This window comes from Nannospalax galili, unplaced genomic scaffold, assembly GCF_000622305.1.
Source record: "Nannospalax galili isolate Female #2095 unplaced genomic scaffold, S.galili_v1.0 scaffold586, whole genome shotgun sequence".
NCBI classification, from domain to species: Eukaryota; Metazoa; Chordata; class Mammalia; order Rodentia; family Spalacidae; genus Nannospalax; species Nannospalax galili.
In genome coordinates, this window is record NW_008355363.1 from 4877588 (window position 1) to 4894548 (window position 16961).

Consider the following 16961-nt stretch of genomic DNA (forward strand, 5'->3'; position numbering starts at 1 on the left):
CTCCAGAATACTGGGATTAAAGGTAGGTGTCAGTATACATGATTCACTGGTTCATTTTTAAGACAGGGTTTCAAGTAGCCCAGGCTAGCCTCCAAGGAACTCATTATGTGGCTAAAATGCTTTCACTTCCTGATCCTTCAGCCAACTACTTCCAAGTGCTTGTGGTTTCTTTAGAAGACTTTGCTCCTGCTGGTGATGCTGCTGGTGCTGCTGCCGCTGCTGGTGGTGTTGCTTATGAGCATCTCTTACCTCAACTTACCAAGTTAAAGGAAAAGAGCAAATGTTTAGATTAACCCGGTTGGAATAGAGAGATCTCAACCCAGGACAGGAATGGACTCATCAGGGAGGAGTTGGCAGCAACTGCAGAGGAAGAGGAAAAGGACAAGGTAGCACAGGTCACTTCTTTGATTGTCTTGGTAGCATCAAAGTGATTTCACATTCAAATCACAGCCAAAGGATACAGCACACAAGAAAGGCATGGAAGGACCTGATAACATTTCTCACATTCACTGCCCACTAGTTTCACTCCTAGTGGGCTTCTTGTAACAACATTTATGACTGATCAAGTGCAATAGATGAACATGCATCCTAATGAATATGCCAGGCCAACAGGCTTCCTGGTTCTTCCTACCTTCATCAGTCGGCCCAAGGGATTGAAGCATCCTGCACAGACTGCTTGGATAACAGGAATCTTAACATTGCTGATGCATACATTTTGGGCATCTCATCCCTTAAGTAAAATTAACAGAAAACACCAGTCATTCTCTTACACCTATCCAACGTAATACACCTTTGGCTTTCAAGGACTAGGTGAATAAAGCACCAATCTACAATGGGAATGCTCTTGCAGAGGACCCAGGTTTGATTCCTAGCACCCACATGGTGGCTAAAAACCGTCCTTAACTCCATTTCCAGGGGAATCTGACACCCTCTTCTGATCTCTGCAGCACTCCACAACACCAACACCAGTGCACTCACATACATACAGGCAAATAATAAATAAAATATTTTTTAAAAACCACCAATCTACAAGCAGGGCATGTTTGAATGTCATATGCTTCTAAGTGTTTATTTTCTTCATTATGAAAAACAGAGCAGGGAAGGTGCTAAACTTTAGTAAGAGTTATAAGATGCAAAAAGGATTTTCTATTTTAGGTAGAAGCTTTAAAAGTTCTGCTATTTGTGTGGTCTACCAGATCCAAAATATTCTACTTAGGTTATCTATGCAGCCACAAAACCACGTATATTATATTTTATTATAGTTTTTGGTTTGGCTCTGCCATACAAGTAAATCTGCCCTATGGGTATTTTTTGAAATATTTTTCTTTGGATGCTCCATACATATATAAAATGTACATTGACCATATCCATCCACTATCATCTCCTTCCAACCCCTCATGGTGCCCGCCACCCCATCACTCTCCCATCTTCATGTCCTCTTTGTATATTTTTGTTATTGTTAACCCCCTAAGTCCCATTAGTGCTGCCCGTATGCACATGCTAAATGGTCATTCTGCTAAGCTGAATTGTATTTAGGAAAATCAGTATCTGCTGCTCTAAACTTTTTGGTCAGAGAAACTTTTTTTGTAGTGAGTAGTGGTTAATGCAGGGACTCATAACTTGTAAAAGTGCTGATTATAAATAACTCTGACTGCTCAGCTGTAAAAGGGTTTTCTATGCCCCATGAATTCATGATAAGTGCAAAATCTCAAGTATAATAGGCATTTTCAAACACTTAATGGTACTGCTAAAAATCAATAATTTACTTCTTGATGTTTTACAACCCAATGATCCAAGCACTTAATATGGTTAAATATACATGTCTTAAGTTAAAAATATTTCTTTATACACACAATCATACACACATATAGTGTGTGTGTGTGTGTGAGAGAGAGAGAGAGAGAGAGAGAGAGAGATAAAACTTAAGCAAAGCTAAAAGATGCTAAAGTATAAATACATTGTAGAATCTAGGGTGACTATTATGAAATGTTATGTCTAGAGACTCACAAACTTTCAAATCCTGTCTTTTCCTGTCACAGTTCTTTCATATAGTCTTGAAAACATTTCTACTAGGAAACAGCAACCGTAAAATAAAATATTACTTTATAATTTTCACTGCTTTTTGTGCCCTCCTACCTGGTGCAGAGCGTTAATAAACTGAGTGTAGGGGGCCTAGTCCTCTTGGTAGTCTCAACCCCAAATCTCAGGATCCAATTACCTTGGGATCAACTGTGAAGTACAGAAGAGAAACGATGTTATCTACAAGGGAACAAAAAAGAGCCAGGAGAGTGAGACCACCTCCAAGTCAAGTGCAGGGTAGGCCCTGGGCATGTGAAATCAACAGCTTATACATTTCTGGGTGAGGTATTGCTGCTCTTCCTCCCCTCCTCTTGCCCCTTCTCACCCCCTACTCCATTGCCCTTCCCCTTCCCTATACCCCCACCTCTCCCCTTTCTTCCCACCCTTTTTCTTCTATCTCACCCTTTTCCCCATCTATAGCCACTTTCCTCTTCTTCCTCCAATGTTCTCATCCTCCCCCCACCCATTCCTTCCCAATAACATCATAAGTATCATCCGATTGATGAACTCAGATCTAGGAAATACACCAGAATGTTGTTAGGTTTATTAAATTGTAATTTCCTTAACATTTTCTACTTTTATGATAAGCACACTTTTATAATTAGGAGAAAATTTAAAGCATGGCAGTTTATTTGACATTTATTTATTTAGGTTGCAATAAAAGAACATGAAAAAAAGTATCAAATGATATAATCTTTCAATGAAAGGCAAAGTAGAACATATTACAAAGAAAATGTGGTTTCTTTCATTTTTCATTGCACAATATAATGAGGCAACTTTTGAGAAATACATCATATTTAATACTTCAGCAGTAAACAATAGCTTCAGTTTACAGATCCTTATGTCACATTAACCAAATTTACAGAAATAAAATGTGTTGACAATTTTAAATATATGCTAATATTTTCCAAGCAAGTAAATTTCACAGTATAGTGTTTCACTTGGTATCAGCACTACATTTCTATAGCAAATGAAGGCACAACTAGTGCACACGGATTTCCATTCTTAGGCTTCTGGGCTGGCAAAAGAAAGGGAATACACATTTACGTTGTTATTTAAATAACACTGTTGTTCAGGCAAGTATTTGTCTAACACGTCTGACAATTTTCACAGATATAATCTAATAGGACCACGACAAAAGGACTTCAGAAAATCAACACTGTAGCACCAAACTAAACATGCTTTAGAAATTAACAGCCATTTACATATTTTGAAGAATATTGTACTACAACAGGCTAGGGAGATAAACTGATTCTTAAGACACTTTTTAGGACATGTTTAAGTGGGTTACCAGGAAAATATGACAATACAAGACCACAAGGAGTAGCAGTGTTCACGTTACAGGGCAAGTTTTATCCTTTACAAGGCTAGATGAAACTGTTTCACTTCTGCTTGCCTAAACTTTTAAGATTCTTGAACCTTCTTTACTTGTACTTCCTGTTTCCATACTCCCTGATATCTTGATAGTAGGGATCATTGATTTCTCCTGTGAAGTAATAGATTGATTTCAAGATGACATTATCATGCAAAAGCTGACCAATTTCAAAGTCCTCATCAAGGATAGCATCTTCTCTTGGTTCCAGCTTGCCAATCAAAGGAATCTCGGGAGGGCTAAAGAAATTGAAGAATGATGCCTTAGGAACAACTCTTGGCTGGACTTCAACTTCTCCAGTAGCAGTTGAGCGACTCTGGGTGGTTGTCACAGTAACATCTTTCCCTCTTCTCCAGTCTATTTTGCAGCCTTTGCACTCTTCAATTTCCCACCCCCAAGAGAAGAAGGGATCATAGTGATCTGGTTTGGACCTTATGATGTATGTCTTCATTAGCAACTCATTTCTGAAGTATGGATTAGGTAGGAAATGAAATTCAAAGGTGTAACTTATAGGCTGGCCAGGGTTTGAGAACTTCAGGCTAACATCGGATAAGAACTTCAGAATGGGCTCATCACACTTCTGAATCATAGGCCCGAGCTTATCAACGTTCTTTAAAACAGTCAGCCAGTAGTCAGGAATACCTTTAGGCTCCTCTCTTTTAGGTTTGACCTTTCGAGCTCTTTTAACATTCATTCCTTCCTCCGGACTTGTCTCAGGAACTCTTTTTTGAGCCTCTCTCCCTGGAGCCCTTGGCTTAGATTCTGTGGCTTGAGGCTGCTCCTTATTTTCTGCAGTTGCCTGAGGGACTTCTTTGGGCTCTTCTTTTTCTTCAGGAGTTACCTGGATACAATCTGCAGATTTGACTTTTTCAACTTTCACTTCGGGAATTTCCTTAGGGGTTTCCTTTTCTTCAACTTTTTCCTCCGGAACTTCTTTTGGGTCCTCCTTTTCTTCGGCTGTCGCCTCCGGGATTTCTTCAGGACCATCCTTTGCTTCAGTATTTGCTTCAGCATCCTCCTTGGGGGTCTCTTCTTCCTCCTCGCCCTCTAAGGGAGGCATTTCACTAGGTGTGTCATCCTGTACTTCCTCGTCACCGCTGAACTCCTCATCCTCGGAATTCCATTCACATTCTTCTTCTGTGGGCTCATATTCTGCGTTGATGATTTGAAAGCGCTTGTCATACAGAGGCTTATTGAGCTCAGCATATTTTCTCTCCAGGTCATGGATTGCCCTTAGAAACAAGGCATCTACCTTGTCGCACTCATCCTGAATATTTCTCAGCGCCTGCACCCGATTCCTCACCGCCTGTGGCAACCTCTCCACGAAATTTCTCCCGGAGGGATTCCGCGGGGCCCTTCGGGAAGGCTCGAGTACCCTCTTTCGATAAGCGGGACTGCAGCTGCTGCTGCTGCAGCTACTGCTGCTGCTGCTGCTGCAACTCGTGGTACTGCTGGCGCTTCTGCTGTCAGATTCTTCCCCGGAGTCACTAGCTGAGCTAGCCATCTCCTCTTCAGCAACCCCCTGCGTGGCGGGCTCCGTGACCATTTTAGGATCGGCTTCCGCCATGCTGCAAGCCCCCGCACACCTCTTTCAGGTGCTGACAACCGTAGAGATCGCGCACCCAGGAATGGGCAGAAAAGGACTCACGGATGCTCCGGTGGCTGCGGCAAAAGCCCGGGTTGAGCAGGCGGCGGCGGGGCGGCGCTCAGGTAGCCGCGGCAGCAGTAGCGAGGCCGGTGGCCGCGGCGACAAGGCCCGAGCAGGCCTCAGGTGACACCGGCCAGAGCTTGCTGCAGTTGAATGGCGCAGTACGGATCCTGAAGCCTCTTCAGGGTTTCGAAGAGGCGCCCCCTCCCCTCGCGACAGCCCTCCTGTTGACTTCGTTCCCAGGGTGCCTTTAGGTCGCTCCTCATTGGCTGGATGGCCTTGACTGACAAACGTCATACCCAACGAAAGTCGGGAGTCAGACGCCCACGCTCACGACTCCGCCCACCTTCCCTGCCGCTCTGAGGTGGCTGAGGTGAACACCCCCAAAGACGCCCCCTCTTCAAATTCTGTGTAGTTTTTAATTCAAAAGGGGGGAAAAAGCGTAAACCTGAGGTAAAACCGCGAGCTTTAGTGCGTAACAAGGAAAAAGAGGAGCGTCTTTCCTCAGCTGCCCATCCTGAATTCCTGTTGGGTTCGTCGGGGGCCTCCTAATGGAAAACTGTTTTAAAAAAATGGAGTGTAAACGCTTGAAGTGGCGTCATTGGATTGTGTGACTGTACATGACAGAGGAAAAAAAAACATGATTTTTCTCTAAATATTCTATGAGCGTGTGTTTTCACACTGGAGAACGGCGAGGGAGGGGGCATTTATTGGCAGCGGGGGGAGGGGCTAGACAGCAGGCATATTGCATTCCACGTAGCAGGTTTAATAAGGGCTGTCTGTGATGTTTGGCAAGCCTGGTTTATATCCATCTACAAGGTTTGCGAACCCATGTTGCCGTGAGTCAGTTACACAATTTTAATTGTATTTTTCTCTTAAAGCTGGTATATAATTATACCCTAATCTTGTTGCTTTAATTGCCACGTTGTCCTTTTAATGCTTGATCAATATTTAGTTATAAAACAAAGGGGTATTTAATGTTAGGTAGTATTATTAAAAAGCAGACGATTTGTTTCAGACTTTTGTGCAGCAGGTTTCAATTACCCAAAAAGCAGGATGGGAGGGGAGATTTATTCTAATGTAAAGTGCATCTTCTGTAAGTGTAAGTTGTCATCTGCCATCAATTTCATTCCAATATAAAATTTAATCATATTGAAGAATGCTTTACAAGCTCAATAATATGTGAATAAACTTTGGTGAATGAAGCTTAAAAACAGGCTTTTTAAAATTTTTATTTACAGGATTCAGTTCTGCTACCACCAAAAAGACCAGTGTTTACTTTTCTTTGAAAGGTAAGGAACTCGTAGCCCATTTTTATGAATGACAAGAACTGCCCATCTGTACTTAAATAAAAATTCACAGGATACAGTCTTTTAGAGATTTGATTGGAAGATATCTTGATATTTCTAGACAGGCAGAAAAATCCACAGGGGTGACTTGGCATGCAAATGAGAAAATAAACTACTTAATCACATCCTCCCTCTGAACTTGTTCATAGACTGTAAGTACTATATCAAATATAAAATATGATATATTATTAATTTCAAATGAAGAAAGATATTACAGTGTGACAAGCCTTTGTGTACTACTTTTCATTTTAGTTTGTGCTTTGTCATTTGGAAATATACTTTAAGTTAGGAAATGCTTTTCTAATTTGTAATTTAATTTATTTTATAGCTAATTGTCAAAGTGTATGTACATTTTCAAGACAGAACATTAATTTATAAGACTCTAGTGATAGTAAAAATTTTACTTTAACAATTAAATGCAGGGTGTTGTTAATATTTCGATGCATTTCCTTCCGAAATTTCCTGGTAACTGCTTATTTGTGTATACTATTTTATCTGTGGATGATGTGGACATCATATGATGCTCTGTAATTTTCTAATTTATTTTGGCTATACTTTCATAGGAAATTATTGATGCCTTAGTTTTAAATAGGTGAGAATTCTAATGAAATAAATATTTAACCAGAATAGGATGACGGGACTATATGTATAATATACATATATGCACCTCCATATCATTGGTTTCATTTCTGTCCTAAATATACACTATTTTACTATTACAAAAATGTTCTCAAAAAGACCAAAAAAATATTCCGACTTACAGCACGCATTTTTATGTACTTCATAAATTTAATAAGATATATTCCTAAAATTTGGAGTATGAACTAAATTGTATGATTATTTTGTAATTTTGCAAAACTCCATGAAGTTTGCAAAACATATTGCAAAACTCCATGAAGGTTATAATTTATATGAGTTCATTCATTCCAAGAATCAACTAATATGTGTCTGTGTCTTTCCTGTGACAGGCACATCAGTAGAGGATGGAATTCTAATGCTAAATAGAATGTACTTATCTTTGTTTTCTTGTTTCCTAATTTTGGTCAAAACATAAATTATAGAAACAGTAATTCAAATCCATGGGTTAAATGAGAAATATTGTTCTACCTCTTACTATTTTTAGTTGCAATAATGGATATATTTTGTATGAATGTTGTTATATTGTATTTTTCTACTACTTTAAGAGTTATATTTACATGTTAAATTCTATAACATAGGAATTTTTGAGTTAGGCATTTTTGACTCAGTGATGAATTTGGAATCTCTGTTGGTTTATTTCCTTTCCAGGACTGGGTATAGAACCCAGGAAATTACACAGGCGTTTCTGCTTTACCCCTGAGCTACATCTAAAGATACTTAAAGTTTTTATTTTAGTAGCTACCTGTTTCTTTGAGAACCATTTGTTTAGTAATCTTTCTATCTATACTTATTGAAATGCCTCATTTACCATATTGCTGAAGTGATTGGATGTTTCTGCATTCTCCTTTCTGATCTATTGGGCACTCTTTCTCTGCAAACAACTAATGAGGCGGTTTTAAGTTTTGCTGTTATTTTTAGAGACAAAGTCTCATTATGCAGACCACAGTTCCTCAATAATTAGGTAGTTTTAAATTCATTTTTCATTTATTAAGAAATGTATTAATTGAAGTAAGTCAATACATTAAAATACTACTAAATAGTCAGATGTAACTAAAGGTACACTGAGAACTAATTACTATTCACATTTTAAACTAATATTTCCCAAATAATTTGTTAATATTCTGTTTGTATTTCTTGAATTAATTGTAAGTTTGAATATCTTTTCATAGTTTTATAGTCCATTTGAAATTACCTGTTATCTTTTATCCAATTGAATGAAGAAAGAAATTAATCAGTGGTGAGATCCAAAAGATAAAATGACTTAAGATGTGAATTAAGGCAACTGTGGATCCTTTAGAAAATATCTCTGGTCTAACTCACCATATTGGACTCAATTATTGCTTTTAGTTTACAGTTATCGTCATAGAGGATTTTTTCCTTATTTTAAGTGGTTAATTCCTAATTACACAGTTGTATTGGAAATGTTTTTAGGAGAAAAAAAATGGGAAAGAAACCTGTAAACAAAACACCTCAAACTCATGCAAAATGTTAGTGAATTATTATGATGTTTTAACTTAGAAGTTTTTTTCCCTATCTGTAAACGATGACAGTGTTTGAAATAATTGTGATTGAACTTTTTTCAATCACCATATTCTTTTGTTGTGCATTTATTATCTTAGCTATATTGTAATATGTTTTTATTTTTGTAACATTTGTGTCTGCTATATAATTTTCGATAATAGCTTCTTAAAAGCAGTAGGTATTTCTGCATGTAACAATCTAATTGATGTTATATATTATACCTCCTACTGTGAATCTATAAGTATGTTATATACCTATATTTTATCACAAGATTATATATATAAGCTTTTCGCACAATGATGTTTGTTCTATAATTTTTGAGCACTTTAATGAGTGCTCAATTCCATTGTTTACGTGAGATAATGGTTACCATAGAATCTGTTACGCTTTGACAACTGTTTTTATCTTCCCTTATTTGAACATATACAGTCCCTTCTATTGGCAACCCCAACACAGAAACACAGAAAAAAGAACACAGCGACAAGTGTAGCAGCATTATCTTTTGTTTAAAATATCTGTAAATGTACACATTACAAATTCATTTATTTTGATTTTTTAATTTAAAAACTGTGTGTGTGTGTCCGTGTGTGTGTGCGTGCACATGCGCCTTTGTGCGTGTGTGCACTAGTGTGTGCATGCACACACTAGTACTTTGTGCTATTACACTATGGAGCACTTGTGGAGGATGAAGATGCCTTTGTGGTGTTAGTTCTCTCCTTCCACCTTTATGTGCATTCCAGGAATCAAACTCAGGTTGCCAGGCTTGTATAGCAAGAACCTTTACCCACTGAGCTATTTTGTCAGCCCCACACGTTCATTTATTTTGCGACCTTGTTGTTTGTTTCTTTGTTTGTGTGTGTGTGTGTGTGTGTGTGTGTGTGTGTGTGTATGTATGTGTAGGGGGTTTCATCCAGACGTTTTGTCTTATTGAGCAAATTCATTCCTTATTAAAAGTAATTTTATTTGAGTATAATATATACAGTAAACTTCAATAAATGTATATACCTATGGATGCATCACCACCATGAAGATAATGAATAGCTTTTAGCACACCAAATGTTTTTTCGTGCCTCTATGATTCTTTTCTTCTCTCCCTTGGCAATCCACTAACCTCTGTTCTGTTTTATAGATTAATTTGCCTTCTCTAAAATTGCAAATAAACAATATCATGGAGTATAACTGACTTTTTGCCTGTATTCTTTCACTAGTACAATTGTTTAGAATGTTATCTCTCTTCTAAGAATCAAGAATTTTTTCCTATTTCTTACTGAATAGCGATATATTACTTGTAAGTACTACAATGTATTTATATTCATTTGTGTGATTTTGAGTTTGTGGCTACTATAAATAAGGGTGCTGTGATCGTTTTGTATACAAGTTTGTGTGTGGACATATTTTTTCATTTATCATAGAAAAAGACTCTTAGGATTGGAATGGCTAAATCATATGAAAGTTCTATGATTACATTTATAAGAAATTACCTGTTTCCAAAAGAAATTGTTATTTTCGAATCTACCAGCAGTCAAAACATTTGGTGTGCTAAGTCTTTTTACATGTAACCTTCCTGATAGATATGTGATGGTACAGTCTTGTGATTTTCTTTGCAATTCCCTTATAAGTAAGTACTGATGTTAAGCATGTTTTTATGTGCTGATTTGCCATTCACATATTTTCTTATATCATGTGTGTATTCATATTTTGCCTATTTTAAGATAAGTGTTAGTTGTGTTGCTGTTAATTTTTCATTGTTCATTTTGTTTAGTTTAGTTTAGTTTTGTTTGAGACAGGATCTTCCTGTAGCCCCATCTGGTTTGGAGCTCTCTATGCAGACCAGGCTGGCCTCCTGCATAGAGACCTGCCTGCCTCTGCCCCCCCCCCATTGCTTATATTAAAGGTGTGAACCACTACGCCTGGCTTTTTCTGTTTGTTTTTGTTTCTCATGGTTCTTTTTATATTGTAGGTATAATTATTTTAACAACTAAAACTTCAGTAAATATTATTTTCCAGTTTCAAGTTACTTTCTATACTCTTAACCTTGCTTTCTGTAGTTTTAAAAGAGCATCAAGTTTTATAATCTTGATGAAGTCTAACTTATCTATTTTATTCTTCGTGGTGCTATGTACTTTGTGCTATTACCCAATTCACAATTTTTTTCTTTTACTTTTCTAGAAATTTAATATTATCAGTTAGACACTTATGTTCAATGCTCTGTGTGTTAGAAGATACACACTGAGGTTTTTTTTAATACTTTGGGTAACATATCCAATTGAAACAACATCAAATGCTTATTCAAAGGATTTTCCTTCTCCATTGAATTGCCTTTGCACAGTTTTCAGACATTAATTGTCCATATATGTGTGGATCTATGTTACACTATTCTGTGCCAATGTCTACTGATTTGAATTCCCTAATTGGTAGGCATGTATTTGTTAGCTATATTCTGGAGGAAATAAGAAAAAAAATGTGGGATGACAGAATTTCATTGCAATGGAAACAGTTACAGGAACTCAGTTTTCATCACTGACTTTTCACTTCTGCTCCCAAACATTTGAGAGACAGGAAGAGAGAGCAGCAATAGAAACCATACAAAGAAAAACAAGTAGTTTTGATTTTATACAGCTGCCAGTGTATACCTATATACAGCATTGCTGGAGAAATAGTATTTAGCATTATTCAGGATCACAAATAAAGCCTTTGTTTCTCTCACATTTGTTAGGACACCTGTTTACTAAAATTGAAATACAAAGTATCTTTAAGATGCTGTAGATTATAATTGAAAAAAAATATTTATAATACTGTCCATTGTTTTTTCAAATTACTTTCAAAGTAAAAATATTTTATACTCATTCCTTGATAAAGTATACAAGTGAATAGAATGTTGAATATTGTCATAACTTTTGACTTTTTAAAATAAATATTTGTGAGTTAGATTTCAGGCTATATGTAGTAGATTATAAAATGGGGAATTAGTATTAATGAAATTTCAGATAAGGAAAATCAATTAGTAATTTGAACGGTTGATATTATGATACTTTAAAATAATTTTGATAAGTAAAATTGTGGTATATAACATGATGATCACATACATATATACACACATTATATACTGACTAAATAAATATTCTTATTACATATGTTACCTCATGTGTTTTTGGTGAGAACATATTATCTTTGTAATGGTCAAGCACATAATATATTATTGTTACTGTAGTAACCATGATTTGTAGTACGGTTTGATTTTTTTTTAGAGGCCACTTGTGAGATCATGGATTTCTGTGCCTGGATAATTTCAGTTACCATAATGTCCTCCAAATTCATCCATGTTGTCAGAAAATGATAAGATTTTGTTGTTTTTAATGCTGAATACCATTCAACTATGTATGCATCCCAAATTTTACATATGTTTTTGGACACTTGGATTGATTCCATATCTTCTCTTCTGCAAACAGTATAGAGAACATGGAGAGCAGATATTTCCCCAAAATTTGACTTCATTCCTTGAACATACTGATTTCTAAAATGGTTTACTAATTTCTGCTCTCTTCAAGAGTGTGGAAAGTTTCCCTTGGCTCTACATCCTCAACAATAGTTGATGATTCAACAGGTTTGAAGTTATATTTCATTGTGATTGTAATTATAATTTGTTATGCCTAGATGGTCATTATTATGAAGCTTTGTTTTTCTTATACCTGTTTTCTATTGGTATACCTTCCTTTGAAAAGTGTATGCTTTGCTCCTTTACACATTTTTCAATCTGGTTATTTGTTTATTTGATTAATTGAATATTTTTGGTCATATCCCTTATGAGATGAATGGTTTGCCAATTTATTTTCCCATTCCACAGGTTGACTTTTCACCATATTGATCGTTTCTTTTGATGCACAAAAGCTTTTCAGGTTAATGAAATCATATTTGACACTATTTTTCTTTTTATTTTATTTTTTGCTTATGCTAGTATTTAAATGAAAATAGCATATAATATTCAAGGATGTAAAATCATATCACAAAGAGACACATGTTTAAGAGTATTTAAGATTTTTGTTGCTTATAATACTATAAAGTATTCTCACTAAAAGTCAAATAAAGAGAATCTTTTAAACTGTAAGTTTGGCTATATTTTATGTAATTCATTGAAGCTGGAGGGGGAAAGCCAAAGAATTGAAATAGTTAACAATGTTAATACATATTTAACCTCAGTAATGAATCCCCAAATTTTCAGTTCATTTAGACACAGCAGAAGGATTGGTTGACATTGTGTCAGTGTTCAGCTAGAATACCAAAACATAATCAATTAATTTCATTAGGTGCCTGTTTGAAGGAGGAAAAGTAGTCTTATCATAAGGCAAATATACTGGCAGGTAGAAACAAATATATATTTCACTACTCTTTAGAGTGGATGGTTATTTTCTTACAAAACAATATATACACAATACACAGGCCTTTTCTTTGAGTTAAAAAAAAGAAGTTTGCAATAGTAATCAATATTTTATTTCCTTAGAATAGTAGATACAAGTTTTTAAATATAAACTCTGTAGTCAGAATTCCAAGGCTTGGATTCTGTATTTTTTCCTTCACTTCTCCTGATATTGAACAGTTCATTTTGTCTTACTCCATCTGTACCCCTTCTTTAAAAGGGGCCTAATAATGAAACATAAAGTAGAGATTGCATATTCTTCGCTATGTCACATACCATTTATTAACATTGGTGGTGATAAAGAATCCTCTCTTCTTATCCTCTCAAGCAACTAGGAGCTTCTCCTGATCATGTTCGAAGTAATGTTTTAGTAACAGCATAAAAATCTACATATATACAAAGTCTTTGCAAGTCTAATTTGTCCGTTGGTGGAAATAAGAAATATCTTACAGGGTGACAACCTCTTGATATTACTAACAATATTAGATCTGAATAGTTTTAAGGTCAAACAGATTGTTATCCTGCCTGAAAGTTATTGCCTATAGAATTTCCCCTTTTATGTTGAAACATAAAAAAAATCATATTTAAAACAACAAACTGGTACTAATTTAATATTGTACACTGTAATCTCCTCACTTACTGATGCAGAATTTTAATTGCTTGACTCCTGTTATACAACCTTTATTATCTGCCATTACTTCATTGTATCTCATGGATATGTATGTTTCATTCCATTATGCAAGTCACTCATGAAATTTGTGTACAGTCACATATCTTAAAATATAATAGCTCCACATTTGTGAAATATTTGACTCTCTATTTGATCTTCATAACCTTTTCTTTTAATTTCATATATGAGGATAAAGTTTAGGATTATTTGTATTGTGAGGTAATTTAAAAAATTCAGCTAATACATTTGGTTTCTTTTTTTCCTGTTGCCTATGTCAACCGTCTTAGGACTGTGAGTCTCTTCTCTTTGGAAGCAGAAAGGATTTGAGAAATACCTAGTCCAATGTCATAGTCACTGGAGAAATGGAATATTTCTCTTTTGGTGGGCATTCTAGATGTTTATAGGTACTCATCACTATAAAAATTATGTTTATAATATTTTGGCATTTATTATTTATTCAAAAGATAATTTTCCCAGATATTAGGATTCTGGTTTAGGTGTAAGTAGATTAAGAATAAATCAAGGTTTTTAGATGCTTTAATAATGTATAATTATCTTCAGTGTTATGTAGGAATTGGACATAACTGTGACTGAATAATAATGTCTAATTTTATCATTTTCAATGTAGCATTTCCTAAAGTACATTAAGTATTTCACATTAGTGAACCCACTGAGGAATTCACTATTATTCTCACACTACCTCCACCATTGTTATGTAATAATGTCATCATAACATCCTTAGTATTCTCACTGCAGACAGTCACATAATTTAGTTTTGGAACAACCCAGATGCGAAAACAGATGGGGTGACATTATCTATTGTTTAAACCACATTAGTGTATTTAATGAACAAAAATGCATACATTCCTGGACTAAACCACTGGAACTAGAATTATTTTAGAGTCATTGTTCCATTGCTCCCTTACCTATTCCCATAGCATCTACAGTTTTGGGAACACCAGTCCTCAAGTTTTGATTTGTATAAAGTCTTGTGGTAAACCAACAAGGAATACAAGAACTAAGTAATTTAATGGAAAAGGTGAGTTTCTTTAATTCTAACATACCCAATGACTATTTGGTTTCTTTCCAAACACTTGTAGGTCACAACTTGTAGTTAATGACAAAGTACTGTATTCAAAAGTAAATGAGGTTGCTGGAGAGATGGCTCAGTGGTTAAGAACTCTGGCTGTACTAGCAGAAGACCCAGGTTCAATTTCCAGCACCCACACAGTGGCTAACAACTGTCTCTAACTCCAGTTCCAGGGGATTGATGCCCTCTTCTGACCTCCACTGGTATTGCACAACATGGGTTCATTTACAAATATGCAGGCAACATACTCATATAAAATAAAAAATAAAGAAAATATTTTTAAAAGTAAATGAAAACTATCCTAGGAATTTTTCCACATAAGTGTCACTAGGAGAAGAAAATGCTATTCTTTGAGGGAATGAAGCTACTCATAGAAAACATGAAACTCTTGAAAGTTATACATTTTAAATATAAAGTTTATTTGAATTTTTGAAGTATATTACATAATTTATTAATATTAACTTTTAAATAAGATAAATTTTTCCTGTTCCTGTGTAAAATTTGCATTTAAGAAGGTGCATTATGTTGATGTATATCACTGTGAGTTTCAGATGATAGCACAGCTGTGGGGACAGACTCCCTCTATTTAATACCCAGGATGTTTTTGTCTGTATGTCCTTGGATCTATCCTATATCACTTTATCTCAGTTTCTTCATCTGCAAATTAGCTATAAATATAGAAATTGTACCACAGGGTAACTATGTAAGAAATAGGTGATAATTAATGTAAATTATTTGATCAGATGTATAAAGGCTCAATGGGTATTTTCCATTATGCCTTTTGAGGGAACATAGAAATTCCTATCTCAGTTAAATAATTATGATCCATCATTAAAGCTGATGGATTTAATCAGCTTGTCTTGGCATGTTTTACACTTGTTCCATTTCTTTCAAATTATGAAATAAATCAAATTTACCTTGTGTCCAAAAATCATATTTTATTAAAATAAAAACTAGTTTTCTTGGTTCACTTATTCTCTACTCTGACTGAATGTTCTAATCTTTATTTCTCTTTTTTTTAACGTTTAAAAAAGATCCCCACTTCATTGTTAAAATACACAATTTCATACAGAAAAATTCATTTTAAGGCAATTGACATTGAGATGTTTTCACATGCGTTTCTAATCTCTATATATATGACTATTACTGGTCACAGTCGCTTACTTTCTGAGTTCCTTGGCATCTGAGTATGAATATAAACTCATCAGATAGACAGCCTTCCTCTCCAACTAGAGGCTCCATTCTCTGTCATCCCTGCCACTGTCCACTGTGTTGTCAGGACCCACATCTATTCCCCCCTATCTGCCCTTCTGGTAAATCTAGTCAGCCAGAGGTCTCTGTTCCAGGGGGATCAGCTGTTCCTCATTTACAGTAATCCATTGTCAGTATTCCTTTGGATAGAATTGGGGTCTGCCATTCATTTTTCCAGTAGTGTGTTGGGTTACTATCTGGAAGAGCCTTTATCCATCCTGGCCAACAACTCGACTGAAGGTATTGCCGGTCTGGCTTTGCTGTTTGTCAAGTAACTTTTAGCTATATATATGTATGCTCTTATGAAATTATATTGGCCGCTTTAATCTTTGGTTATACTTCCCTTTTGGGTGTTTAAGGACATACAATTGGAACAGATAAACTGAATTGTTTTTGCTCTTGAGGTCCTTTGAGGATCTATTCCTGAGGGGTCCCATGGACTTGGGAGGAGCCCCTGGCTCCTTTCTTTGACCAGTTCCATCTATGTGAAGATAAGTCAAAGGTCCTGCTCAACCATTGTTGGCTTCTCTTGGAAGCATGGAGGAAATGATTCCTCCGTGTTGACCCTCCGCTTTATAGACTGGACATTGGTTCAAGTCCATCTGGTGGGGTCTTCTTGGCCTCCTTGATCAAGAAGTCAGATGACCCACAACATTTACAGGACGTTTTGTGAGATGTTCATAGTCCCTGGGAACTAATTGACTAGGAGGGCAAGGAGCAAAAAGTGTTCTTTGTGTCCCTCTGACCAAATTAGTATAGATCTCAAGGTATGTCTGTTAAACATCCAAGAAGGTTAGTTCCACCATTCTGGCATTTTTAATTACTGTGTGTCATGCAGATAAGTCTTGGGTAATGACCAGTTGGTCTCAAATAAACCTTATCTAGAGATCTATTTCTTGATCTGTTATGTATAATTTGTCAGTAGATT

The 16961-nt window shown here is 35.8% G+C and overlaps 2 protein-coding genes across 2 annotated transcripts in view; one reads left to right on the plus strand and one right to left on the minus strand.

The window, feature by feature from the left end:
* Nucleotides 1–2909: 2909 nt before the first annotated feature.
* Nucleotides 2910–5106, minus strand: Nap1l3 (nucleosome assembly protein 1 like 3). The gene has a single exon (XM_008852464.3). The coding sequence runs from the start codon at nucleotides 5016–5018 to the stop codon at nucleotides 3504–3506; it is 1515 nt and encodes a 504-aa protein (XP_008850686.1). The 5' UTR covers nucleotides 5019–5106; the 3' UTR covers nucleotides 2910–3503.
* A 774-nt stretch (nucleotides 5107–5880) lies between these two features.
* Nucleotides 5881–16961, plus strand: part of LOC103749606 (protein FAM133A) — a 38907-nt gene continuing 27826 nt past the window's right edge. Inside the window, exons 1-2 of the mRNA XM_008852465.1 lie at nucleotides 5881–5938; nucleotides 6341–6391. The gene's annotated coding sequence lies outside the window, so the exon portion shown is untranslated. The remainder of the gene's footprint in view (nucleotides 5939–6340; nucleotides 6392–16961) is intronic.